Raw genomic sequence first — 27374 nt, forward strand, 5'->3', positions numbered from 1 at the left:
AATTGGAGAGTTGCAGATATTGTTAGCTGCATCCCCTCACCTCCAAAGAACTTGGGAGTGCAAAAGAAGGAAACCTCCTTCTGAACCAAAATAGGAGCTGTGCTGTCATTGGATGGGTCTTCACAATAATATAGTTAATGTTATCTCAAAAAGTATCTCTTAGGGTACAACCACATTTAAATGTACCCTCATGCTTGAGCTCAACTCAGATTTAATTTCCCTTGTGTCTACACCACAATCATGCTAACCCAGAGCTTGAACCTGGGGTCCTTCCCCCCCCAGGACTCTCCAGTGCTAGAGAGTCTAAGCATGAGTCAAGCAGGGACCCCAGTTCAAGCCCTACTGCTCTGCAGTGAAGACATAGCCCTCCTTGACTCATGTCCCAATAGTTTGCCAGAAGTATCCCACAATTCCATGGGACAATTTCCTTAGCCTTCTCTATCCCAACAATCTGCAAATCAGTCTATTGAAAACAGAAACTAGCCCTTCCCTTACCCCCGGCCTCCAGTGAACTGGTCAATGTTAACCTCTTCTCTTGTGATCACTGAACTGCAAACACAATTTCAGAGAGGCCCCTTGGTTTGCAACAGAGCTCCAACCGATTAAACCTCTTGCAAAACAAGATGCTTCACAGTCACAGGAGCAAAGCCAAATGTTGACGAATCTCTCATAAAACTATGTATTTCAACTAATGCACCAGGAATGACCATCCATACCAGACAATAACTAAAAATCTGGCAACTCTGCAGATTTTCTGGACTGGTGATCAGTGCAGGGAACATATTAAGAAGCTGAAGAGCAAGTACTGTAAGATCAGTGACAAGAATCATACCATGAGTAACTCACTCACAATATGCCCATTTTATGATGACTTTGACTGGGTTCTGTGCACTATGCTTAGCATAGAGCCAACCAACCTATTCAGCTGGCATTATGCCCTTTTGGCATCTTATTCTGGCCTGGGGACTGATGGGAGCCAGCAGCAGTCTCTCAGAGCATGAAGTGACTCTTAATGAAACCCATCCCAGAGCAGGCAGTGGATCAGGATCAACAGCAGCTCCCCATTCCCTATACAGAAGAGCTGTTTGAACAACCCCGCCCCCTGCCAAGGAACAGCTGCTGCTGAGCCTGTAGAAAACCCAGTGGGGACAGAAGCTGCCCCAAAGCCCAGTAAGCATATGACTCAATTTTACGGTTTATTATTACAGTGACAGGAGGAATTTCTGCTGTAAGAAGCAATTCAAAAATGATAAGCCCCAACTACCAGTGTTTAGTCATTAAAAGACGGCTGTATCACTGCACCTTGGTTTCTCCCTACCACATGGAGTTCAAAATGGCAACTTAGAATGTCAAACATGCATAAACAGCTATAAAGGCTACTTTAACTGTTAAATCACACATTTGCTATGGCCCTTCATGTTTTCCTTTCAGTAATAAGAAATTTTCCACTCTATAAGCATTGCCATCCCCTACCAATTAAAAAGCTACGTTTTCCTCATAAGCACCTTCCTACAGGTAATATTCCCCCTCTTCCATCAGGCCATGCATGCCTGTAGCCATAGAGCTAACTTTATCATTTATTTTATTCATCAGTAATACAAGAAACCTGTATCCTACAGTGGTTCTCTAACTTTCCAAGCTACTGTATCCCTTTCAGGAGTATGATTTGTCCTGTATACCTCTAGTTTCATTTAACTTAAAAACTACTTCCTTACAAAATCAGATATAAAAATACAAAAAAGTGACAGCCACACTATTATTGAAAAATTGTTTACTTTCTCATTTTTACCATATAAAATAAATCAATTGGAATATAAATACTTAAATTTCACAGTGATATTTGAGCTTTTTTCAGCCGTGAGCCTTATCTGAAGCCTGAGTCCCATGCATTGGGGCTGAAGCCCAAGCCCAGCTGGCAATGTTAAAGCATGTAACTTAGCTTCACAGGCCCTCCTGTGTTATGGAGCCCTCAGCAGTTGCCTTGCTTGTCCCTGCTCTTGTGAGCCCTGCCCCAAGCCCTCCTAGGAGCTGCAAACCGAGAGTTGAGCAACACTCATCTATCTGAGTTAAGTATCTCCTGGATGACCTCTGTGTAAGCCATTGGCTACCACACTTAGCATAAGCCTTCAGGCCCATCAGGGGCAGATGACCATTTTGCAGGGCCCACGGCAGCACAATTTCGCAGGGCCCCCCTTTGCTACGGCGCATGCGCGGGGCTTCTTGAAGCGCGGGGCCCGGGGCGGCTGCCCCGCTCACCCTGCCCTATATCCGCCCCTGAGGCCCATGAACTTTGACACAGATAAGCAGCCCAACGGTCATCCATAAGTATTGGGGAATTGGGAATAGAGTGTTTAAGGGGGAAGTTTGTTCATAATGATGTGAGCCAACCACAGGAACATGAGCTTTGGGATATTTTAGGATGGAAATATCTGCAGATGTTTGACCACAAGAGTCCCATGGCCACAAACTGATATATATGTGTAACCCTTCTGCCGGGTAGGCCTGGCAGCAACCAGGGCCGGGTTTAATATCTTGGGGTTCATCTCACACAGAACTGGCTCAAGCCCCCACCCAGTAACCTGGGAAATTCACGCACCCCTGGGTGCCTCTGAGAGGCAATGCTTCCCCATTCACAAGCACAGAGTCTGAGTGTAGGAAAGAAACATTTAATGAAACAGAGAGAGAAGTCATACGGCATTAACTTGGGAAAATACCACAAACAGAGTTCATAACCCAAACATGAGCTAAGCCCCCCACCCTCAGCCAAGAATCACCTGAAGTCCCAAAGTCCGACACCCCAAAAGTCTCTGTCTCTGGTCAGTGCCACCAAGAGTCCAAAAGTTCACCCACAGGGTTTCACCTCCCAACCTGGGTAGAAATGGGGGTGGGGGTATAGATAGGGGGCACCTTACAAGTCACTCCGCCATGCTCCACCAGCTGTCTCGTTCCACGCCACCGGACGCTCCGCTGGTCGCCTGCCGCTGCTCCTACCAGCCGCATAGCACCGCTGGTCACCTGCCGCCGCTCCACACCCGCCGCTGCCATGCTGCTGGTCGCCACTCCTCGCCTGCCGCTGCTCCACTCCACGCCACTGATTGCTGCTCCTCGCTGGCTGCAATGGATCTGGCTCTCAGCCAAACCAGTGATTTCAGCTCTTAGTGATTTCAACTCTTTAGCCACCACCTGGACTGGCAAAGCATTCCAGCTTCCACTGGACTAGCAAAAAGACTCCTCATGGAGTCTGCTTTAGGTCTGTCCTTAAAACAAAGGGGGAAAGGGGCAAGTTGAGCCAGTCTTACAGCTCACACCTAGCAAGTGTGAAGTAGGCTAACTCAAGCCCTTTAACCCTTCTCCCCCAGCTCAGTTCACTCAACTCTGGAAGGGGAGAGGCTTGTTCCTCGGAGACTTCTTACAATGATGGTGGTGTCTCTCCTGCAAGCACTGGTGGCATGTTTTACAGTTCCCACATTAAGGGGTAGCATGATTTGTCACCCCCACAACAGCCCCAAATTATTTACAGTACACCACATTCCATTCCAACACTGATCCGCCATCAGTCCTGGCTGAATTGGATTTACATAGCCACACCTCATATTCTCTCCCCATCCTGACATGAGCTGTATTTACATATCCACAGTTAACAGTTAATTATCTTGCACAACTAAACAATTTGTAATGGCCCCAAGGCAGCTCTCTCCTTTTAGCTGGCTGATAGCAAGCAGCAGTTCAGCCCCTGCTTTCATATCATAAGTGAAGATCATTGGTCAACTAACCTAAAGGAGGAGGGCATCCCAACATTAATAGGATGAGGAAATATGAAGAAGGGAGAAACGTATACTGAATATGCATTAGACAATGTGGCATCCGAGTAACATATTATAAAAATTGTATGCTGCGTTCAGGACCTGTTCTTCGAATGGCGCTAGGACCTTGGGGAATAAAGTCCCAAGTGTACTATCCATACAGGCACAGGGTATGTGCCTCTGAATATCTGAGCTGAAATCCTGGGAGTCCCACCTGCTTCCTTCAACAGTCCTGTGTCCTAACAGGGATGGGGCCAAGCTGTGGGCTCTGCAGTTCTCACCATTCAAAGGCCTTCAGTGTTTATTTTTTTTAATTACCAAATTTTAGAACAAAATGCTCGTTTTGAAACAAAGTTAAAACAAAACCTTCTTTGAGATAGTTGAAATTAATTGTTTTGACTTCAAAATCCGTTTTTTCCTGGGCTGAAACTATTTGTTGAATTCAACCCAAATTAACAAATAGTTTTGTAACCCTGAAAAATGTAGTTTTTGCAAATTTTCTATTTGCTGAAGAAAATTTTCCCAGCTCTACTCTTAAATCATGCTCCTTATCATACTTAGTCCTAAAAGGAAAAAAATAAGACAAAAGCACCGTCCTCAAGAATTTCCAACCAAAGGGCTTGCCCTCCAAACCTTTATTAATGAATAATTCCATTGACTGCAATATGATTGCCCCCACTAATAAAGGATATGAAGACAGGTAATAAAGGATCAAGCCCTAATATTTACTGAACTTTTAAATTCATTTGGCATGAAGTAGTTAATTTAATAATGCTGGATGGCTATGAAGGACATAAAAATGTGGCCTTTACAAAGTCTGCAAGGGAGCTAAAAACTATTTAGAAGTTTTAAAATCTATATCAAATTAATTTATATTCTGGCAGTTCCTACTATCCGCTAGATAGTGACCAAACCTATGAGAAGCAGCAGTCAGCTTTATGCAACAGAACTATCTAAGACAAGAAATGGTGGGAGAAGAAAGAAATATCAACAAGTATGAAATGTTTTCATATCAGTATGTTGTATATGTATGTCTGTGTTTAGAAGTTATTAAATAAATATATATATAAAATATACTTGATTGCCCCAGAACATTTCCATTATTAGTAGGCCAATTTTTGTAGGCACTGCAGAAGAAGAATGTCATACTTTCCACCAAAATGCAAAGTCAGATCTTCACATCAAAGCTCACATGGAGGACAGATTAATGAATTAGCCTGGAGTTTACTTTCCAAGATACTAATGATCCACCACAAAATAACCTGCAAAGAAAACCAAGTCGCTAAAATAAAAACAAAGAAAAAAAGTTAATTGAAGTTTACCAGAATGAAAATATTTATAACACTGTTAGTTTACAATGTCCATAGTGATCACCGCTTTGATATTGCTGTGCTATTTTTAAAGGATTAAAGCTGCTCAAGATAGTTAAGACCAAAGCAGAATGTGAAGAGCTTCAAAAGGATCTCTCAAAACGAGGTGATTGGGCAACAAAATGGCACATGAATTTTAATACTGATAAATGCAATGTAATGCACATTGGAAAAACGAATCCCAGCTATACATACAAAATGATGATTCCAGGAAGCCCGGGGCAGAGCAACTCTGCCTCTGGCTTCCTGTAGTCAGCCGCTGGTCAGTTTCAGCAGCGGCTGACTTGGGGACGTCTGGGGCAGAGCAGCTGGGGTGCTTCCGGGTTGGTCCAGTAGCGCCGAGGAGCGGCGCTGCGGGACCAACCCGGCAGCGCCCCAGCTGCTCTACCACAGGCATCTGCGAGAAAAGCCTGGTCTGCTGGGGGGGGGGCCCACTAGCTGTGCCCCCCCCCCCAGCAGACCAGGGAGACGCGGGTGGCGGGACCGCCCAGACGCGCCGCGGTCCCGCCGCCCGCGTCCTCCGCGGCTTTGCTCCATGTCTCCCTGGTCTGCTGGGGTCCGTCCCCCCCCCCAGCAGACCAGGGAGACATGGAGCCGCTTTTCTCGCCCCGGAGGACACGGGCAGCCGGGGGCCCCTCCCAGCAGACCAGGCTCCCCCCCCCCCCAGCAGACCAGGGAGACGTGGAGCAAAGCCGCGGAGGACGCGGGCGGCTGGACCGCAGCGCGTCTGGGCGGTCCCGCCGCCCGTGTCCTCCGTGGCTTTGCTCCGCGTCTCCCTAGTCTGCTGGGGGGCCCCCCAGCAGACCAGGGAGCCGCGGAGCCGCTTTTCTCGCCCCGGGGGATGCGGGCGGCGGGACCGCGGCGCGTCTGGGCGGTCCCGCCGCCCGCGTCCTGCGGGATGAGAAAAGCCCTGTTCGTAAGTACGGATCCGACATAAGTCAGATCCGCGTAACTCGGGGACTGCCTGTATATAAATACATGGTATGCCCACATCTTGACATACGGATGTGGTCGCCTCATCTCAAAAAAGATATATTGGCATTCGAAAAGTTTCAGAAAAGGGAAACAAAAATGATTAGGAGTTTGGAACTGATGCCATATGAAGAGAGATTAAAAAGACTGGGACTTTTCATCTTAGAAAAGAGGAGACTAAGGGAAGATATGATAGAGGACTCCAGATACAACAATATGGAGAAAGCGAATAAGGAAAAGTTATTTACTTGTTCCCATAACATAAGATCGACGGGTCAGCAAATGAAATTAATAGGTAGCAAGTTTAAAACAAACAAAAGGAAGTTTTCCTTCAAACAGCGCACAGTCAAACTGTGGAACTCCTTGTCAGAGGGTGCTGTGAAGACCAGGACTTTAACAAGGTTCAAAAAATAACTGGATAAATTCATAGAGGTTAGGTCCATCAATACTTACTAGCCAGAATGGGGTAGAAAGGGTGTCCCTAGCCTCTGTCAGTCGGGGCTGGAAGTGGATGACAGGAGAGGGATCACTTGATGGTTACCTGTTCTGTTCACTCCCTCTGGGGCATTTGGCATTGGCCATAGTTGGAAGACAGGATACTGGGCTAGATGGATCTTTGGTCTGACCCAGTATATCCATTTTTATGTTCTAATAAATATATTACAAATAAATGAAACAATTAGACACCAACAAACTTAACCATTTCTTCTTCAGCTCTCCAGCTTGCAAGTTTTACATCAGGATTACCACTCTACTTAACACACTGTACTCAGATGTATTTATAGTAGGAATGAATAAGTTTATTATTGACAAACAGAGATTCAAATGATAGTAAGGATATCGAAAACTTATGGTTATATATAAAACAAAATCATAATGTGCTTTCTAGAACTTAAACTTAACTCACCAGACATTTCTCTGTCTCCTACATGATAGCTTCCCCTAAGTTCTTTTCCCTGCATTTTCAACCAGGATAACTAAGACCTTTCTTTTCTAATATCTTGTCTAGCATCATGTCTTCCCAGCCTGAAGGATTGCCAGGGCATCTCTCTGCACTCCCATATACACTAGATCTTTGATCTTCCTGTTTATCTTACCGTTTACAGTTTACCTCTTCCTGTTAATTTTGTTTTGAAGTACATACAAGTTCTTCATTAGCATTTGACTTAGTATGCTAATAGACTTATATTGTGACACACAATACATAATGCTTACCTGGGGAGATAATGGGAAGCGGGAGGTGTTTTTTGCCACATTGTCACACTGTTGACCAGTGTTCCCTCTAAGCTGGGCAGCCACACAGCTTCACAGGTGATTCATCAGCCCACCCAGGCAGAGGCTCTAGGCTCTGTGCATGGAGCTGACTGACTGGGGGCAATTGATTAATCACCTGTGAAGCTGTGCACAGCTTAGAGGGAACACTGCTGTTGACTTATATTTAGTTTATGTTCCACTATGAACCCCAGATCCTTTTCTGCAGTACTCCTTCCTAGATAGTCATTTCCCTTTAAATATGCATGATACTGATTGTTCCTCCCCAAGTGGAGTTATCTGCATTTGATTTTACCCCCCGATTCTGCCTTGTTTCTCCTTGATCCCTACTATTATAGCCCATGCTCCCCCCATTCCTGACCCATCTTGTAGGTCTTTTTCACTTACCTGTGAGTTTTGGTCATCTGCCCCTGTTGAACCTAGTTTAAAGCTCTCCTTATTAGGTTAGCTAGTATGTATCCAAATGCGCTCTTCCCCTTCCTCAATAGGTTTACCCCACCTCTGCTTATCAGTCCTTCTTCCTGGAACAGCATCCCATGGTCAAAGAAGCCTAAGCCCTCCTGTGGACATCATCTTCACAGCCAGGCATCCCCTCCAGGATGCATCTATCTCTGCCTGGACCCCTATCTTTGCCCAGAAGGATAGAAGAGAATACCACCTGCACACCAAACTCCCTCCCTCATACTTCCAGAGCCCTGGGAGTCACTTTCAATCTGTTCAAGGTCACACCTTGAAATATCATTAGTGACCACTGGATGAGTAGCATGGATAGTTGTCAGAGGGCTGGATGATCCTCAACAATCCCTTCGTAACGTCTCGGATATGGGTCCCTGGTAGGCAGAATACCTCCAAGGATGTCATGTCAGGGCGACAGATGGGTGGATCCATCCCCCTCAGAAGAGCCTCCAACCATCCCCGCCATACATTTCCTTGTCATAGTGGTGGTTAGAAACCTCCCAGCCTTACATAGCCTCCCAGCCTTACATAGGTACATAGCTTCTTCTCCTCCTCCTTCAGAAAGGGTGATTCCTTATCTCTTGTATTCAGGGCAGCATAATGGTTCTACAGAACCATGGTGGGTGGGATGTAGGGATGGAGCACTGCCTGTGGCCAGAAGTAACCAGCTGTCAATGTTCTCACTGAGGGCACGTCTAGACTACCCTCAGCTTCCGAAAGAAGATATGTAAATTCAGCACAAATGTGCATATCTTCTTCCGATCCCTTTTTTGGAAGAGGTTTATAAAAAACAATTTTAAAAAAGCAGCAGTGTAGATGGGTTTTTTTGTGCAAAACCCTCCCTTTTTCAAAAGAACCCTTACTCCTTAAAAAAAGAGATTTACAGGTTTCTTTCGAAAAAGGGGGGGTTGCGTGAAAACCCCCGTTTAGACTACTCCCCCCCAAAAAAAACCTCTTCTGAAAAAGGGATCAGAAGAAGATAAGCAAATTCACACCAAATTTGAATGTCTTCTTTCAGAAGCCAAGGGTAGTCTAGACATGCCCCGAGACAATTATCTCCTCCACCAGTAGCATACAAACAATTCTCTGAAGCTGGATAGTTTCCTCAGCCTTAGATGTCCCCACAGGAATACTCTCAAGGAATTCCTCATGGGCATAAATGCTCCTTGGCCTAACCTCTGCCCCATGTAGCTCTCCCACCTGCTTCCTGAGAGATTCCACCAGCAGGCACCTTTCACATTGGATTCTCTCTCCAGGTTGGATTTCGGTATGTGGGAAATGCGAGCCACGGTTTCTGCAAAATCACACCAGGATCTGGATAGAGGCATCCATGGTCAGGTCATGTCTGTTTGGCTACAGGCACAGGCAGAGGAGACAGGAGCAGTGTTAACTCTTCCTAACAATACAGGTTGTACTACGACTCCCTGTTATGGACTCTGTCTTACAAACTGCCTCTCAAACTCCCCTGTTAGTGTTCCCCTGGTGGCTTAGCTTCTGGCTTTTAAGACCTTCTCTCTTAGGTCAGCCCTACCCCTCTGTTAAGCACACAGGAGGAGGGTGATCACAAGCTGATTAAGACCGATCAAGAGAACAAAGGCTCAAACACTCCCAGACACACAAACCCAACTGATAAATGTAACTAAAATAACTGAAATTATCTGAAACAGAAGAAAATGCAAACAGTCAAGCAAATTTACTCCAAAGTTAGTACTCACACCTTGTTTGTTCAGTGGGAGGATCTCCTCTTCCTCTCAAACTCCTGTTCTCTGTTCCCAAGCTCCCTGAATCAGGGATGTTGCAATAGAATATTGTTGGTATAATATTAACCAGCTTTCTACATTGTTTTTAACATTGGCAAGGCTTCTTTATTGTCAAAGCTAATGCAGTCAACATACCCATAATGTTTATCATCTAACACAATCTGCTATATAACATCTTCAAATAATGCTGCCACTAAAGGCTGTAACTATTATACTGCTTTATGATAATGTTTATAAAGGGATATAGGATGCAAGTCAGTGAATATACTAGCATTGCACTACTTTAAACCTGGATTTATATCTCCAATAGGTCAACCATCAAAAGAAATTTGATGGTTTAGTCTTTGTGTTTATTTGTCCACATCATAACCAGGGAACATGTGTTTTAAAAGATTTGTTAAATGTACAAGATAATTAAGGTAATAAATCAAACATTACTAATGCTAGATGTGCTAAAACAATATAATAAAAAGTGGGGATATGTCTACACTTGCTCCCTAGTTCAAACTAAATTGCTAATGAAGCGGGGATTTCAATATCCCGCGCTTCATTAGCATGATCTCACCGGCGTGTTACTCCGCTCAAATTGCTGCTTAACACTGGGAATAGATTTTAGATTATTATAATTATAATTGAAGTAAATTATTATAATTAAAAGACACTTTCATAGAGGATACGAAGTCTTCAGAGCCCACTGGTATATGTTTATTTTTTGTTTAATATTTACCTATATATATGTGCAAATTAAATTTAATCTGCCAATACAGTGCTTAGTCCCAATCCTTCCTTCAGAGTATACGCAACTTCCAGAATTCACTGCATGAGAAGGAGCGCGAACAGGAACAGCTAATAGGAGAGTTTGGAGAGGGAGTTCTCCAGGTAAAAGAGGAGTAAAAACCGGACCCTTGTGGTAAGTGGCTGTCTGGAGTGTGTGTTTGTGTGTGTGGGAGTTATTTGCAGTGTGCTGAGCTTGTGTTTGTCTGTTTGGTTTGTTTGTTTGGTTTGTTTGTTTGAAGGAGCTTCTAAAAGGTTTGAAATCTAGAAGCCTCTGTTAATTGGCTGAGCCTCAGTCAGGGGGAGGGGCTAGTAGAGCTTCATAAGCCTGTGAGTCAGTGACCAGGAACAGCTAACAGGAGAGCTTGGAGAGGGAGTTTAGAGGGGGTAGAGAGCACTAGTGACTTCTGACCTTCTTTAAAACATAACTATTAGAATAATCTATATTCCAGAGGTTTAAAAAAAATCCCAGTTTAGACAAACTTATTCATTAGAAAAATGCAGACAGAAGCCCAGCAGCAGAGTGGGGGCTATCCTGTTTATTGTGTTGAGTGTAACATGTATGATTACCTGCCCTGTGGGCGGGTGGCATGTGTGTACACCCGTTGCAAGGAGCTCCTGACCCTCAGAGATTGAGTTTGGGCTTTGGAGGCCAGGGTGGTTGAACTGGAGGAGCTAAGGAGGTAGAGAGCTATGTTGATGAGACTTTCCGGGACACTGTAGTACCGTCCCACCTCCAGTCTGAGAGCCCCAGTGCTCTTAAGGAGGATGAAAGTCTCAAGGGAACAGAGCATTCAATGGGAGCAGAGGGAAACCATCCCGTAGTTGGGACCCTCCTCCCAGAGGATGTTGCGGTATCCTCTCGCACTGAGGATACCTCTGAGGGGGAGGGAATGCCAGTTAGGAAGAGGCAGGTGTTAGTAGTGGGTGATTCGATCGTTAGAAACATAGATAGTTGGGTTTGTGATGACTGGGAGAACCATATGGTCACTTGCCTGTCTGGTGCGAAGGTTGCGGATCTCTCGAGGCATCTAGACAGACTTATGTGTAGTGCTGGGGAGGAGCCGGTGGTCGTGGTACATGTAGGTACTAATGACATAGGGAAGGGTAGGAGAGATGTCCTAGAGGCCAAATTTAGGCTGCTAGGAAAGAGACTGAAATCTAGGACCTCTATGGTGGCATTCTCGGAAACGCTTCCAGTTCCACGTGCAGGGCCAGGTAGGCAGCGGAGCTTCAGAGTCTCAATGCATGGATGAGACGATGGTGTAGGGAAGAGGGGTTTAGATTTATTAGGAACTGGGGACACTTTTGGGAGAGGGGGAGCCTATACAGGAAGGATGGGCTCCACCTAAACCAGGGTGGAACCAGACTGCTGGCACTAAACATTAAAAAGGCCGTAGAGCAGTTTTTAAACTAAGAGATGGGAGAAAGCCGATTGGTGCGGAGATGCACGTAAATCGGAAGGAGACTTCTCTTAGAGGAGAATCCATTGATAGAGATTCTCTAAGCTGTAGTCAGAAAGAGAGGAGGGGAGAGGGCAAACCATGGGCCAGAGCAGACAAACAACCGCATACAAAGGAATCCAATGTATCAGTGAAGGGCAGACAAATAAGCACTGGCAAATTTTTAAAGTGCTTGTACACAAATGCTAGGAGTCTGACTAATAAGATGGGTGAACTAGAGTACCTCGTATGAAATGAGGAGATTGACATAATAGGCATCACTGAAACCTGGTGGAATGAGGAAAATCTGTGGGACACAATCATACCGGGATATAAAATATATCGAAAGGATAGAGCAGGCCGGGTGGGTGGCGGAGTGGCACTGTATGTGAAAGATAATGTAGAATCAAATGAAATAAAAATATTAAATGAATCAACATGTTCAATAGAATCGCTATGGATAGAAATTCCATGCTCCAATAATAAGAAATTAGCAGTAGGGATATATTACCGACCACCTGACCAGGACAGCGATACTGACATTGAAATGCTAAGGGAGATTAGAGAGGCTACCAAAATAAAGAACTCTATAATAATGGGGGATTTTAATTACCCCCATATTGACTGGATACATGTCACCTCAGGAAGAGAAGCGGAGGTAAAATTTCTCAATGGCTTAAATGACTGCTTCTTGGAGCAGCTGGTGCAGGAACCCACAAGGGGAGGGGCAATTCTCGATTTAGTCCTGAGTGGAGCGCAGGATCAGGTCCAGGATATAACCTTTACAGGACCGCTTGGGAATAGTGACCATAATATAATAACATTTAACATTCCTGTGGTGGGAAGAACACCTCAGCAGTCCAGCACCCTGGCATTTAATTTCAGAAAGGGGAATTACACAAAAATAAGGAGGTTAGTTAAACAGAAATTAAAAGGCACAGTGGCTAGTGCCAAATCCCTGAAAGCTGCATGGAAACTTTTTAAAGACACCATAATAGAGGCCCAACTTAAATGTATACCCCAAATTAAAAAACATAGCAAGAGAAAGAAAGACCATGTAAAAGAAGCAGTGAGGGACAAAAAGGCATCTTATAAGAAGTGGAAGTCCAATCCTAGTGAGATAAATAGAAAGGAACATAAACACTGTCAAATCAAGTGTAAACATGTAATAAGAAAAGCAAAAAAAAAAAAAAATTTTGAGGAACAGCTAGCCAAAAACTCAAAAAGAAATAACAAAATGTTTAAGTACATTAGAAGCAGGATGCCTGCTAAAAAACCTGTGGGTCCCCTAGATAATCGAGCTATAAAAAGAGCAATCAAGGACGATAAAGCCATTGCGGAGAAACTAAATGATTTCTTTGCTTCAGTCTTCACGGCTGAGGACGTTGGGGAGATTCCCGAATCATCACCGTCCTTTGTAGGTGATGAATCTGAGGAACTGTCCTGGATTGAAGTGTCATTAGAGGAGGTTTTGGAACAAATAGAAAAGCTTAATGTTAACAAATCTCAGGGACGGATGGCATTCATCCAAGGGTTCTAAAAGAACTCAAATGGGAAATTGCTGAGCTATTATCTGTGGTTTGTAACCTATCCTTTAAATCGGCTTCCGTACCTAATGACTGGAAGGTAGCCAACGTGACACCAATATTTAAAAAGGGCTCTAGAGGCGATCCTGGCAATTACAGACCGGTAAGTCTAACTTCAGTACCGGGCAAATTAGTTGAAACAATAGTAAAGAATAAAATTGTGAAGCATGTAGAAGAACATAATTTGTTGGACAAAAGTCAACATGGTTTCTGTAAAGGGAAATCCTCTCTTACTAATCTGTTAGAGTTCTTTGAAGGGGTTAACAAACATGCGGACAAGGGGGTTCCAGTAGATATAGTATACTTGGATTTTCAGAAAGCCTTTGACAAGGTCCCTCACCAAAGGCTCTTGTGTAAAATACATGGCCATGGGATAAGAGGGAAGGTCCTTTCTTGGATTGAGAACTGGTTAAAAGACAGGAAACAAAGGGTAGGAATAAATGGTAAATTTTCAGAATGGAGAGGGGTAACTAGTGGTGTCCCCCAAGGGTCAGTCCTGGGACCAATCCTTTTCAACTTATGCATAAATGATGTGGAGAAAGGGGTAAGCAGTGAGGTAGTAAAGTTTGCAGATGATACCAAACTGTTTAGGATAGTCAAGACAGAAGCAGACTGTGAGGGACTCCAAGAAGATCTCACCAAATTGAGTGATTGGGCAACAAAATGGCAAATGAAATTTAATGTGGATAAGTGTAAAGTAATGCACATCGGGAAAAATAACCCCAACTATACATACATTATGATGGGGGCTAATTTGGTTACAACAAATCAGGAAAGAGATCTTGGAGTTATCGTGGACAGTTCTCTGAAAACTTCCACACAGTGTGCAGCAGTGGTCAAAAAGGCAAATAGGATGCTAGGAATTATTGGGAAAGGGATAGAAAATAAGACCCAGAATATCTTACTGCCCCTGTATAAAACTATGGTACGCCCACATCTTGAATACTGTGTACAGATGTGGTCTCTCCTCACCTCAAAAAAGCTATTTTGGCCTTGGAAAGGGTTCAGAAAAGGGCAACAAAAATGATTAGTTGCCCATATGAGGAGAGGTTAAAGCGACTGGGACTTTTCAGTTTAGAAGAAGAGGAGACTGAGGGGGGGATATGATAAAGGTATATAAAATCATGAGTGGTGTGGAGAGAGGCCGATAAAGAAAAGTTATTTATTAGTTCCCTAAATAGAAGAACTAGAGGACACCAAATGAAATTAATGGGGAGCAGGTTTAAAACTAATAAAAGAAAGTTCTTCTTCACACAGCGTGTAGTCAACCTGTGGAACTCCTTGCCAGAGGAGTCTGTGAAGGCTAGGACTATAATAGAGTTTAAAGAGAAGCTAGATAATTTCATGGAGGTTAGGTCCATAAAAGGCTATTTAGCCAGGGGATAAAATGGTGTCCTTGGCCTCTGTTTGTCAGAGGCTGGAGAGGATGGCAGGAGACAAATTGCTTGATCATTGTCTTCGGTCCACCCTCTCTGGGGCACCAGGTGCTGGCCATTGTCGGTAGACAGGATACTGGGCTAGATGGACCTTTGGTCTGACCCAGTACGGCCGTTCTTATGTCATAGAATCATAGAATACTAGGACTGGAAGGGACCTCGAGAGGTCCCCATGGCAGGACCGAATACTGTCTAGACCATCCCTGATTTATCTAACCTACTCTTAAATATCTCTAGAGATGGGGATTCCATAACCTCCCTGGGCAATTTATTCCAGTGTTTGACAACCCTGATAGGAACTATTTCCTAATGTCCAACCTAAACCTCCCTTGCTGCAGTTTAAGCCCATTGCTTCTTGTTCTATCCTCAGAGGCCAAGATGAACAAGTTTTCTCCCTCCTCTTTATGACACCCTTTTAGATACCTGAAAACAGCTATCATGTCCCCCTTTAGTCTTCTCTTTTCTAAACTAAACAAACCCAATTCTTTCAGCCTTCCTTCATAGGTCATGTTCTCTAGACCTTTAATCATTCTTGCTTTTCTCTGGACCCTCTCCAATTTCTCCACATCTTTTTTGAAATGCAGTGCCCAGAACTGGACACAATACTCCAACTGAGGCCTAACCAGCCCAGAGTAGAGCAGAAGAATGACTTCTCGTGTCTTGCTCACAACACACCTGTTAATGCATCCCAGAATCACGTTTGCTTTTTTTGCAACAGCATCACTCTGTTGACTCATATTCAACTTGTGGTCCACTATAACCCCTAGATCCCTTTCTGCCGTTCTCCTTCCTAGACAGACGCTTCCCATTCTGTATGTGTGAAACTGATTGTTCCTTCCTAAGTGGAGCACTTTACATTTGTCTTTATTAAACTTCATCCTGTTTATCTCAGACCATTTCTCCAATTTATCCAGATCATTTTGAATTATGACCTTATCCTCCAGAGCAGTCACAACCCCTCCCATCTTGGTATCATCTGCAAACTTAATAAGTGTACTTTCTATGCCAATATCTAAATCGTTGATGAAGATATTGAAGAGAGCCGGTCCCAAAACAGGTCACTGACCAAATATTGTGCCTAACTTTAAGAGAGGGTTGGAGCAGAGCTAAGATTATAATAATTAAATTTCATGCTTAAAGGGATAATTTGTTCTCTTGCGGGGATTATTTAGAAAAAATGTTTATTTTTAATACATAGAGATGAAATATCCTTTTAAACTAGCTTAATATTTTTTAAAAATCTCTAATTTTAATTTAAAAAAACTCTCTAGTATGATATGACATGAAACAAAATACTGGTCTTCCATAAATGATCCAGTAAAATGAATTACTTCACCCACCTTGTCTAGCATCCTGGGACCAACATGGCTACACTGCATTCCACATTTCAGTCATTTGTAACAATGACAGAGCTAAATGTTGAGAAATACACATATTACCACAACAGGCAGAAGATTTTTGAATGGCGTAGTTAACAATTATGCTCTTCAAAATCAGACCCCCTCTAATGAAGGCAACAAGCAGTAGTGGCTTCACAATATCAATAAAATAACTTGAAAATGTTTTAAATTAATTTATATTAACTAGAATAGATTTTTATGCTTTATACTGTGCCCTTTCTTCAGGTAAAAATACCATTATCAGCAGGAGAAATGCTTGAACAAGAAAAGCATAATCAAACCCTTAGGTAACTAAAATAGCTCTCCCTGGCACTGCTGGTTCTTCACTTCTGTAAGAGCCTCAATTAAAATAATGTGAAAATATCTTTTTTTTTAATTGATTTTCCTATTAAGTAAAACTAACAGCTATAGAATCAAGATTTGAAGAAAATGAATGTAAACATTGGAAATACTAAACTTTCAACACTGATGTAAGTTAGGAAAATGATTGAATGTACTTTGTTTCACAGTAGAAGTACAATAAATCCACACATACCTACTGTAAGTGTGTGTACCCAAGCAAATTAATTTTAATGTAAACATAAGTCCATTTTGATTTGAGTTGCTTTTCTAAATTTCTCATAGTTTTACGTGTACCACAAAATTACTAGGCAATAAAATGAGCTTTGGTCCAGTGTTCTCATTAAGGCTTGAAAAAATCAGAAAGCATTTAACATATGCTACAACATCTAATTAAAATACTCAAACATTATTATTATTATTATATTTGCTAAGTTCTCAGACAGCATTCAGCACAGCGCAAAGCATAGACCTTGGCAAGTAACGATTTATCTATCACACATCTTCCGCCCCTTTATTGTTATATAAACCAAAAAATTGACAGAAAAAGTCAGTGAACAATATATACTATAATTTATTAGAATGTTTTTAGAGTATTCTAAAGGTATTTTTATATTCTTACCTAACTGGCAGAAAACAATTCTGGCCACTTAAAACGTAATTGCTTGACAAGAAAGTATTCTTGTTTCTGTTTTCAGAGTATAGGCCCATTCTCTCAAATGAATTGAAATGTAGGCACTGTTGTGGTTCTTTAAAGACATTTCTGTGCATTCTGCTGGGACTAAAAAATCATGGCTGAGTTATTTTTATTCTTATTTTCAGTGCATCAGGCTCTAATTTCTGGTCTTATGTTTCATTTTGTCCTCATGTTAACAAAAAAGTCTATTGCTTCCCATCTAAGACCGCAAGTTAAATGTTAATATATTATCAATACTATTTTAATTGAAAGTAGAACTTTTAGTGCCTAACTAATATTGTGGACGTCTTGCACCTTTCTTGAAGCCTAGATCTGATCATACAGAATACAACTTAGCTATTGAGTATTCATTGTCAGTGTGGTATTTCTTCAGAATATGTTGTTTCCGATCTCCCTTCAAGCTGATAGATAATACAACAATTGACTTATAGCCACGTTTCTCAAACTGTGGGTCCCGACCCTCCGGGGGGGAGGAGGGGGAGAGGTCACGAGCAACTTACTGGGGGGTTGTGAGCAACTTAGAGGGGGGTTGTGGTATCACAAAGTTTGAGTCCCGTGGTGTCCAACCAGTTCTGAAGCAGTGATGGCTACTAATATAGTGAACTATCCATGCTCAACCAGCCAAATTGCCACATGTGGCTAATGGCTAGCATGCTGGACACCACGGATCTAGTCCAATTCCCTGTATGACTGTGACTACAACCAGATGCTTCAGAGAGTGGCAGATACAGCTACTACATGCTGACAGCCGGGCGGGCAGAGGCCACAATTTAAAGATTGGCCTCCCCCAAGCAACTTGGGTCATGCCTCCCTAGGTACACCTCCCTTACACTCAGCAATCCTTCCCTGCAGCTCCCAACTGTTTACTGAATCTCTATCTGCACTGCATTTTGCAGCCCACTGGCTCCAGGAGCTGCCACACAGTAAATGATGTGTAAGGAGGAATGCAGGATTAAACAGCCCAAATTCCTACCTGGTCTGCTGGGATACGGAGGGGATGGGCTCTGTCGTTCTTCTGCTGAGCCCTCCCACCCCCTGGATATTCAGCTCCTGTCCCTGGCAGCTGGGCTCAGGTCGGAAGCACATAGGGAAGGCCACTACTGTCTTCCCAGCTGGGTTGTCTCTTGGGCAGGACACATTACATAGAAACAGTAACCTGGAACGAACAGCCATCTTCAGATGGAATGAGAAGTGACTCCATCTTTTAAGCTGGCTCCCTCTGCATACCAATTCCTGTCTGCTGCCCCACATTGCTGCCTCTGTATCAGAGGCAGCAGCATAGGCAGCAGGCGGCTCTCTGGGAGTCAGTGAGTGCAGGGAGCTAGCTTCCCATACCAGCTCTCATCCCTCCACCTGCCCCGGCCCACCCCCCTCCCGCTGCTGCCTTTGTCCCTCGGCATACCAGCTCCCCACCTACCACCCAGTGCTGCTGACTCTGTATCAGGCATCTTCCTGGGAGCTGGTTCACACCGGGAGCCAGCTTTTAAGCTGGTTTCCCGTCCAGGAGCCTAGGCTCATTGGTTAACCATTTACATGACTACACTTTCAAATCCCTAGATGCGACAGATTTTGGGGTCCCAATCCACAGTCTGAGAACTGCTGAAAAAGAGACTCCTGGTAGAGTATTTTACACTATTCAGGAACTAACAAATAGAGCCCTACGTGAATATGAAATTGATATCCGCATCTGAAAAAATGATCCGTGAATATCCACATCCACATATACAACGCAGATAGCTGCAAACTTACATGATTCTACATCCAAAATTTGTATCCGCATTTGTATCTCCTAAAATGAGCCACAGATATCTGCATCCACATCTGTGAATGCAGATAGCCACAGATATAAAGTGGATATCTGAAGATGCAAGGCTCTACCAATGCACTTCAGTATTTGTAGGGACACCCAAGCAATTTTTCAAATAGAGTAAGACTTATTAGTCAACTGGAACAAAGCACTGGAAGTCATTATGTTAGCATAAAGAGATAAATATTAAAGGATAGTTAATTCTGGTCAAGGCAGAGCAATTCACAAGCCAACTTGTAGTGGATTTCATTTTGTGTTCTCTCTCTCTCTCTCTCTGGCTCTTCAGTTACTTTCTATGGAGAGCAGCCAACCTCTTTCAGAAATCAATTATTATTCCTTCTTGGTCACCTCCTAGTCCTTTGCTCTCCAGGCAGAGACTGAATTCATAAGTGCTGAGAGGTGGGGAAACGATTCTCTCTCTGGCTTATTGAGTGCTAGCTGCATGGGCTAGTCCGTTTAATGCCTTATTCAGTCTGCTCAGACAGGTTGGTAACACTTACACCCCTATATTTTTGGTCTGTTGTGAAAGCAGAGTTAATCTTCTTTCCCCCACATGGTAGCAAAACAACATATAGGGAAACCGAGGCACACATAGTCTTAATAAAAATATTACAAAAATTCCCATTTAATTTCACTTGTCCATTCCAGACACCCTTTCCTGTGCTTCTAAACAACAAGATTTTTCACATTCTGATATTTACATATAATGTAAAATAAAATATGACATAGCTTTCTCCAAGGGGCGGAGAAAAGGAGGAAATGGAGTCTGCAAGTTTTTCTTCGAATAAGACAGTCAGCCATTAAGGGCTATTAAGCAATTAACAGATCTGGTCCAGACAGAGCAGAAAGTAGGAAGAAGTCAATTTGCACCAAATTTTCTGCAGAAGTTGGGGTTTGGAGACACATAGAACAAAGGAAGCTGGTGGTCGGGGTGGGACAATCTAATGTGATTAATTCAGAATAAAGAAGACAAAGCTTAGGACAGGAGAAAGTAAAAGATTTAGCTGGGATGGAGGAGGGAGGGTCCCGTTTAATTAAGGGACCAAGGAAGACAAAAACTAGCGGACCTAAAGGAAGGAAAGAGACTCCATGATTTCAAAGAGAAGCCATGTGCTGTAGAGAAGACTCCTGTGCCAAAAACCCAGACTACCTCCAGAGTGATAGGGAAGCCAAGGCAGGAATTCTTACAAAGGCTATATGACTGTTTGCTTTTCACTATTATGTGTCCCTAAATAGTTAAACTGTTAACCCAGAGTTTCCACATGGTTGGAGTTGTATTAGAAGTAATGATTATTATTATGATTATGTCAAGGTTATGGAAGTTACAGAATCCATTACTTCCATTGACCTCTGTGACATATTCTTTCCTAGGACTCAAGTATCAGAGGGGTAGCCGTGTTAGTCTGAATCTGCAAAAGCGACGAGGAGTCCTGTGGCACCTTATAGACTAACTGAAGTGTAGGAGCATAAGCTTTCGTGGGCAAAGACCCACTTCGTCAGATGCATGTAGTGGAAATTTCCAGAGGCAGGAATAAATATGCAGGCCAGGATCAGGCTGGAGATGACCAGGTGGATCCAATCAAGGAGGATGAGGCCCACTTCTAGCAGCTGATCTGGAGGTGTGAATTCCAAGAGAACAGAAGCTGCTTTTGTAGTTAGCAAGCCATTCACAGTCTTTGTTTAATCCAGAGTTGATTGTGTCAAACTTAAAGATGAACTGTAGCTCAGCAGTTTCTCTTTGAAGTCTGGTCCTGAAGTTTTTTTGCTGCAGGATGGCTACTTTTAGATCTGCAATTGTGTGTCCAGGAAGATTGAAGTGTTCCCCTACAGGTTTTTGTATGTTGCCATTCCTAATATCAGATTTGTGTCCATTGATTCTTTTACATAGGGACTGTCCTGTTTGGCCGATGTATATAGCAGTGGGGCATTGTTGGCACATGATGGCATATATTACGTTGGTGGATGTGCAGGAGAATGTACCAGTGACCTCCTCGTCGCTTTTCCTAGGACTGCAGCTCTCAGCCCCTGAGCAGGTGAGGAAACCTTGAAGCTGCTTAGCTCCAGGGAGTATAACTTATGGGGGAACTTCTGTAACTGTACAGCCATGGTGGGCAGCAGGGGATCCTCCCATAGCTGACAGCAGGCAACCCTCTGAATGCCCAGCTGCCACGGGAGGGGAGGAGACCCTGGAGCAGCTCAGCCCCCATGGGCAGGGGCCTCTGGAGCTCCCACTCCCCACAGCAGCAGAGGATCTGAGATCCCCAGCAGCAGTGGGTGCTGATCTCATCTCCCCATTTTGTCAGGGTCATTTTTGTGAAAGTCAGGAACATGTCACAGGCTTCCATTAAGATCCCAGGCTTCTGTTTATTGCCTGGGATCTGACCATGACTTGCACTAAAAATATCCATGGCTCTCAGGCTGGTCCCTCTCTGGCACATTGAGTGCAGAAGGAGAGGCTGCACAAAAGACTTTAAAAATACCCTGCCACTAAATGCTTCTGGTTAAAAACTCCCCACGGTCACAGATTCCCTGACCTTGGATGGTATGCTGCCACTACCCAAATACAAAAATCCCTTTGAGAACCCAGGAAGAAGTATTTGGGAATTTTTTCCTGTGGGGTATTCTCTCAAGCTCTTTAACTCTCCCACTGGAGAGAGCCTGAAAAACTAATTTCTTAATAGCTGACCTTTCAGTCTCACAAACATGCACATTCAAACCAAATGCCTTCTAAGACACAGGATTCAGATTATAGTCTTAAAAGGTTATTTTATTAACAAAATGAAGACGACATACTTGGTAAAGCATATTTGGTGTTACAGAGAAACTGAAAAAAAGCAAATTAAAAACAGAGAATTGCTTTCCTGGGATTTCCTTTAAAAGTCAACAGGGAGAAATGGGCTCAGAACAGAAGAGTTCAACAAACTCCAAAATAAATAAAATAACCTGAACATATCTGACTAAACAGTCCCCGGTCTAGGGATATAAGCGAATAGTCGACTACCCGATAAGCCCTCCTGTACATTTTAAAAAGAGAGGCACAGCAGTAGAGACCCATGCAAGCGGGGACTGTTTTGCCTCTTCCTTTGAAGAGGATGGTTCTTGTACATTTCAAAGGCAGAGGCGCAGCAGGATAGTGAGCACCCTCCTTATCGACTAATCGAGTAGCTGATGGAAATTCCATTTGACTCCTCAATTAGCCGATTAATCAAAATTTAACATCCCTACCCTGTTCTATACACACCTCTGTTGTTCCAAAGTTTAGTCTTTCCCCAAGGCATAGATATCACTGGAAATTCCATGCCTTGTTCCTAGCTTAACTCATCTCCCTCAGCTCAGATCACACAAAGACTGCAGCAGGGAAGGTCCTACTTCAATTCAAAACTAACACTGTTTTCACTGGCTCTCCTGGCTCCCCTGTCCACAGTTTCTGGAGACTCTCAAGTACTCACTGTCTCTGGGTTTAACTCTTACAGGCAATTTAGTTAACTGAATTGCTGGGATGTCGAGAAAAGGGTAGAACCCCGCCCATTCATGATGGATAGGCATGCTATTTAGATAGGTATGCTTAAGTTACTGAAAAGTGTGAGTGGTCAGCATCGTCCTGGGGACCTAGAGAAGCTGGGCAGCATCGACTCATTTATGTAAGGGGTAACAGACAAAGAGGCTGTATTCAGCTGTGCCAGAGAGGTTGTGAGTTACCTCACCCTCATTTGCCCTTAGTATGAGGAATTCTTATCTGTCTTTGCTGTGGAACCGCTCCCTGAATCCATCAGCTGCTGCCAATACAAGCACTGTCTTTCAGGCCTCAGTTTCTCAGACAGGTAGCAATAGATTAATGCCAACCTTCAAGGCCTCCAAGAGCATTCCACGCATTGTCTAGCCACCTATCCACTGATCACTCACAGAAATGCCTGGCCTGCTTTTCCCAAAGAAACAGTGCATGTCAGCTTCTAATATTCAACTCAGGGCCATAACTTTGCTTAACATCACAGCACTTAAGACATGTTTATTATCAAAAATATATTTTTTATCAAAGAACAGAGATTCAACAACAGAAAGAATATTAGAAACAAATGATTACAAACAAAACAAAATCACATCATGCTTTCTAGAGACTAAACTAAGTTTTCCTCTTGTCTAAAGAGGCTTTTCACCCTACATTCTTACCAGCGTTTTCAACAAATCCTCCTTGAAATCTCTCTTTCATGAAGTAAAATCTGCAGTCAATTCACATCATAATAAGGATGACGGAGTGTCTTCTTTGCCCCTAAATACACTTGTATAAGCCTTTGATCTGTCCACTGTGAACAATACAATATTTAATTTATATGTAAATAGTCAACTAGATAAACAATTCTTGTGCATCAAAAAACTTGTTTATCTTTGCTGGTGATCAGTCCCTAGACACAGGTCCTAACAACAGAAAGACTGCGTCTAGACTGGCAAGTTTTTCTGCAAAAGCAACTGCTTTTGCGGAAAAACTTGCCAGCTGTCTACACTGGCCGCTTGAATTCACGCAAGAACACTGATGATCTCATGTAAGATTGTCAGTGTTCTCGTGGAAATACTATGCTGCTCCCGTTTGGGCAAAAGCCCTCTTGCGCAAATGCTTTTGCGCAAGAGGGCCAGTGTAGACAACGTGGTATTGTTTTGCGCAAATTAGCCCCGATCGCAAAAATGGCGATCGGGGCTTTCTTGCGCAAAACTGCGTCTAGATTGGCACAGACGCTTTTCCGCAAAAAGTGCTTTTGCGGAAAAGCGTCCGTGCCAATCTAGACGCTCTTTTCCGCAAATGCTTTTAACGGAAAAACTTTTCCGTTAAAAGCATTTGCGGAAAATCATGCCATTCTAGACGTAGCCAAAGTGTATAGATATACACAACTCCTTACACAACATCTGTACATTTGTTTCACAGTTATATTGATGACCAGTGTAAAGCCAGCTTTTATGAGAGACCTTGCATGACATTCTTGGGGAGCTAGAATGTACACATCAGAGTCTGGAGATCCTTGTAATCCTTATGTGGGCACCCTGTTTCTCTTGGCAGTTGGCACTATGAGGTTCTTGAGTCTCAGAGACTAAAGGAAGAAACAGTGCTACAGTGTACTCAGACCTAGAGTGGGACACAAACTGTGGATTGGTTAGAATTTAACAATGCACGCTTCACCAAGAATAGCGTGTAAATACATAGTAACATAAACATAATCAAGGAAAAGGTAGATGCAAGAGCGAAAGAGACCAAAAGATACAAAATGATGGCAGAAACAAAAGATATCACACAGTAAGGAGAGTTTCTTATCTGGGTATAGGTTCCCACTCATGAATAACTCTCTCTGTATTTCATCGACCAAGAGCATACCACCTACTTGCATACCATCCAAGGCTTGTCTGTGCTGTATGGGTTCTAAGAGGTCTGCCTACCTACATAGAATGACTGTTTCTATTGAGAAGACAAAAATATCAGAAGGGCATTAGTTGGGTTGCAGGTGGATGTGGTTTAAGAGAACCTGGGGGGAACAGACTGAAACAAAGTGTCCTTTGATGGGTGTTGCTGACTGTTGCCAGGTAGTTGCGCAGCTACACAGAAGCAGTGAAGTGCTTCAGTGAAGATACTCCTATGCTGAAGGGAGAGCTCTCCAGTCTGCGTATTAATCCACCTCCTCAAGAGGCAGTAGCTATGTCTGTGGGAGAAGTATAGTGCTGTCTACATAGGGGGTTAAGGTCAGTATAACGTATGTCGCTCAGAGGTGTGGATTTTTCACAGCTCTGGGTGATATAGTTATACTACTATATGTCTGTAGCATAGATCTGGCATAGTAGATTCAATTTACTCAGCAAAGTCTTCCATTTCTGAAATGGTCTCATCTGGGACCAATTATTTAGTACACAACACCTGACTGCAGAATAGCAACATATATGCCTTGAACAAATCTTCTAATTTGTTAGTTTTTTCATCATTTGAAATGTAGGCAGCTACATTTGTCTCAGATTATATTGCCAAGGTTTAGTTATGTTAATCTCTGTGTAAGATCAATACAATGAAAATGATTCGAGTTGGACGAAACTTTGTTTCCAGGTTTAAATAAATTAATCTTTTCAATTTGTTATTTACTTGAGGGCTTTGATTAATATCCCCTAGATAGTGTACTGTAGTAATTGTTGGGTAGCTTGTTTATTCTGATCTTTCACATTGTGCTGTTGTAAAAAAGCCACTTATAATTAAAATTCATCAGAGTTTAGGCATCCTAATAAAGACAGAAGAATGTATCATCCTGTAGTTAAGTTTTCCCAGTACAACTACTTGCATGTACAAAAGCTTCAGGGGGTAGCCAAATTAGTCTGTAACTGGAAAAACTTAAAAATAGTCTAGTAGCACCTTAAAGACTAACAAAACAGGTAGAAGCTGAAGAAGTGGGTTGTACCCACCAAAGCTCATTATACCATCTACATGTCCTGTTAGTCTTTAAGGTGCTGCTAGAATATTCGTGTTTTTTAAGTACTTGCATGTTGTCAGTCACTCATGTAAATTCTAGAACAGCATGGGACAGTAGCAAAATACTGGAATCAGAGGTGATAATTTCTGTGAACCAGATTATCTCCATCTCGGTTTTTGTTATTTCTCACAAATGCTTAAAAAGGGTACAGCTCCAAAGTTATACTTGCTATTAAGCAATATAGAAAGTCTCTTAAAAGCCCTCTCATGGGTATCTTATGGACAGCTGATTGCTGCTACTCCGATACAGTGTTGCATAAATTTCTGGTTTCGTCCCCTTGGAGGCTAGTCTGATTTACCCCAAGAAGAGAGTCACACTTTCAGGCTGGGTCCAACTCAAGTTTATTGGTTGCAACCAAGGTACGGCTAAGGAACTCAATGTTCAAAGCAGAGCCGACCCTGAGCGTAGGCTAAGCATCCTTTTTATACTTTCTTTAACTTTCTTATCTAACTTGGCACGTCTTGATTTGTTACCTTAGCTTCGTGTTGCCACGTTATTGGTTAGCATATTTCAACTCTATTCCATTCAGTAACAACCACCAGTACAGCTTACTTAAGCAATAGCAATTAGCAAATTTCCCTAACTCAAGTAATACCTGTACTCCAGTCCTTGAGAAATGGGTCTAAACAGCTAGTTCCCCTTTTTACTTCAGCTTCTAAAACATGCGCAATTAGCTAAATGATATGTGCTGTTTCAAGCTTAAGTAATGGAAGGGGGAAGAAGCACACATAGTCTTTACTATATTTTACTACAACAGCATTTAGAAAATGGGGATGGAAACAGATCTCAGAGGGCTGGGACGAGGTAAATAGCCTCAGAGTATTTGGAGCCTGTCTCCACAGCACTGGGAAGGGTTGCACCAGCCGGTAGCTACCGCACGGAGCTACCTCTTCCCAGAAATGCGCCACTACGGCTCACCTCTTCCCGGGGTATGGGGCTGTGGATGCTGCGCTATACCAGCGCGCTAGGGGGGTCGCCCAGCGTAACTATCGTGCTGCAGCAGCTCCAGGTTCAGGGGCTGTTCAATCCAGCTGCAAAAGAGCCTAGAGCAGGGGGAAATTCCTCCCCGGGCCCAGGAGGCGACAGCCAAGGGCAGGACGTCGCACGGCTGTTTGCAGCCCAGGAGCAGGAGCAGGACCCCGCAACGGGGCTCAAACGCTTCTCCATTCTCCAGGCCGCGAGCTGCCGCGCGCGCCCCCAGCGACAGCGCGAGGCCTCGCAGCCGAAGGCCAGAACGGCCCGGCCGCGGCCCCGCCCCCACGCGCCTCTCCCCCACCACCTGGCCCGTGCCCGGGTGACGCCGCTGCCGCGCGCTTCACACCTGCATCGCGGCAGGGAGAGAGCGCGCGCGCGCGCGAGCGGACCGAATGCTCCGCGGGGCGCGCGCGCTCCCTGTGTGACGAGAGCTGCGCCAGAGAGCTAGTAGCGCCCTAACCGCCGCCGCAGCCCGACCTCGATGGCGGCGGAGAGGGAGGCGGACGTGGAGTGGGTGGTGGACAGCATCGCCGGCTTCCTGCGCGGGCCCGCCTGGTCCACCCCCATCCTGGAGTTCATGGAGCAGAAGTGCGCGGGTGAGAAGCTGGGGCGGGAGCCTGTCCGCCTGCTCGCCCCCTCCCGCTGCTGCGCAGGGCGTTGCTAGGCCCGTGGAGAGACGCTCGGCGCCCGTTGCCAGGCCCTGAACCAGGCTCCTTCCGGTCAGCCTCGGCTTGAACCCCGGAGCGCGAGGGCAGGTGCAGCTACCGCCCCCTGCTCCCTCCAGACCTTAG

General features: G+C 43.9%; 1 protein-coding gene and 1 long non-coding RNA gene across 5 annotated transcripts in view; one reads left to right on the forward strand and one right to left on the reverse strand.

Annotated features, from left to right (window-relative positions):
• LOC112545634 (uncharacterized) overlaps positions 1-5481 on the reverse strand; it is a 29602-nt gene extending 24121 nt beyond the window's left edge. For both annotated transcript variants that reach the window (XR_016349273.1, XR_016349274.1), the window contains exon 1: positions 2913-5481. This is a non-coding gene — a long non-coding RNA (uncharacterized LOC112545634). The remainder of the gene's footprint in view (positions 1-2912) is intronic.
• Positions 5482-26949: 21468 nt separating this feature from the next.
• Positions 26950-27374, forward strand: part of CFAP36 (cilia and flagella associated protein 36) — a 56881-nt gene continuing 56456 nt past the window's right edge. For 2 of the 3 annotated variants that reach the window (XM_075925507.2, XM_075925508.2), the window contains exon 1: positions 26950-27179. In XM_075925507.2, the coding sequence (XP_075781622.2) occupies positions 27065-27179 (115 nt within the window). In that variant the 5' untranslated portion in view covers positions 26950-27064. The remainder of the gene's footprint in view (positions 27180-27374) is intronic. The other variant, XM_089777518.1, reaches the window with a different exon arrangement.

The sequence above is a fragment of the Pelodiscus sinensis genome, chromosome 3 (assembly GCF_052426305.1).
Source record: "Pelodiscus sinensis isolate ZL-2025 chromosome 3, ASM5242630v1, whole genome shotgun sequence".
In the NCBI taxonomy this organism is placed as follows: Eukaryota; Metazoa; Chordata; order Testudines; family Trionychidae; genus Pelodiscus; species Pelodiscus sinensis.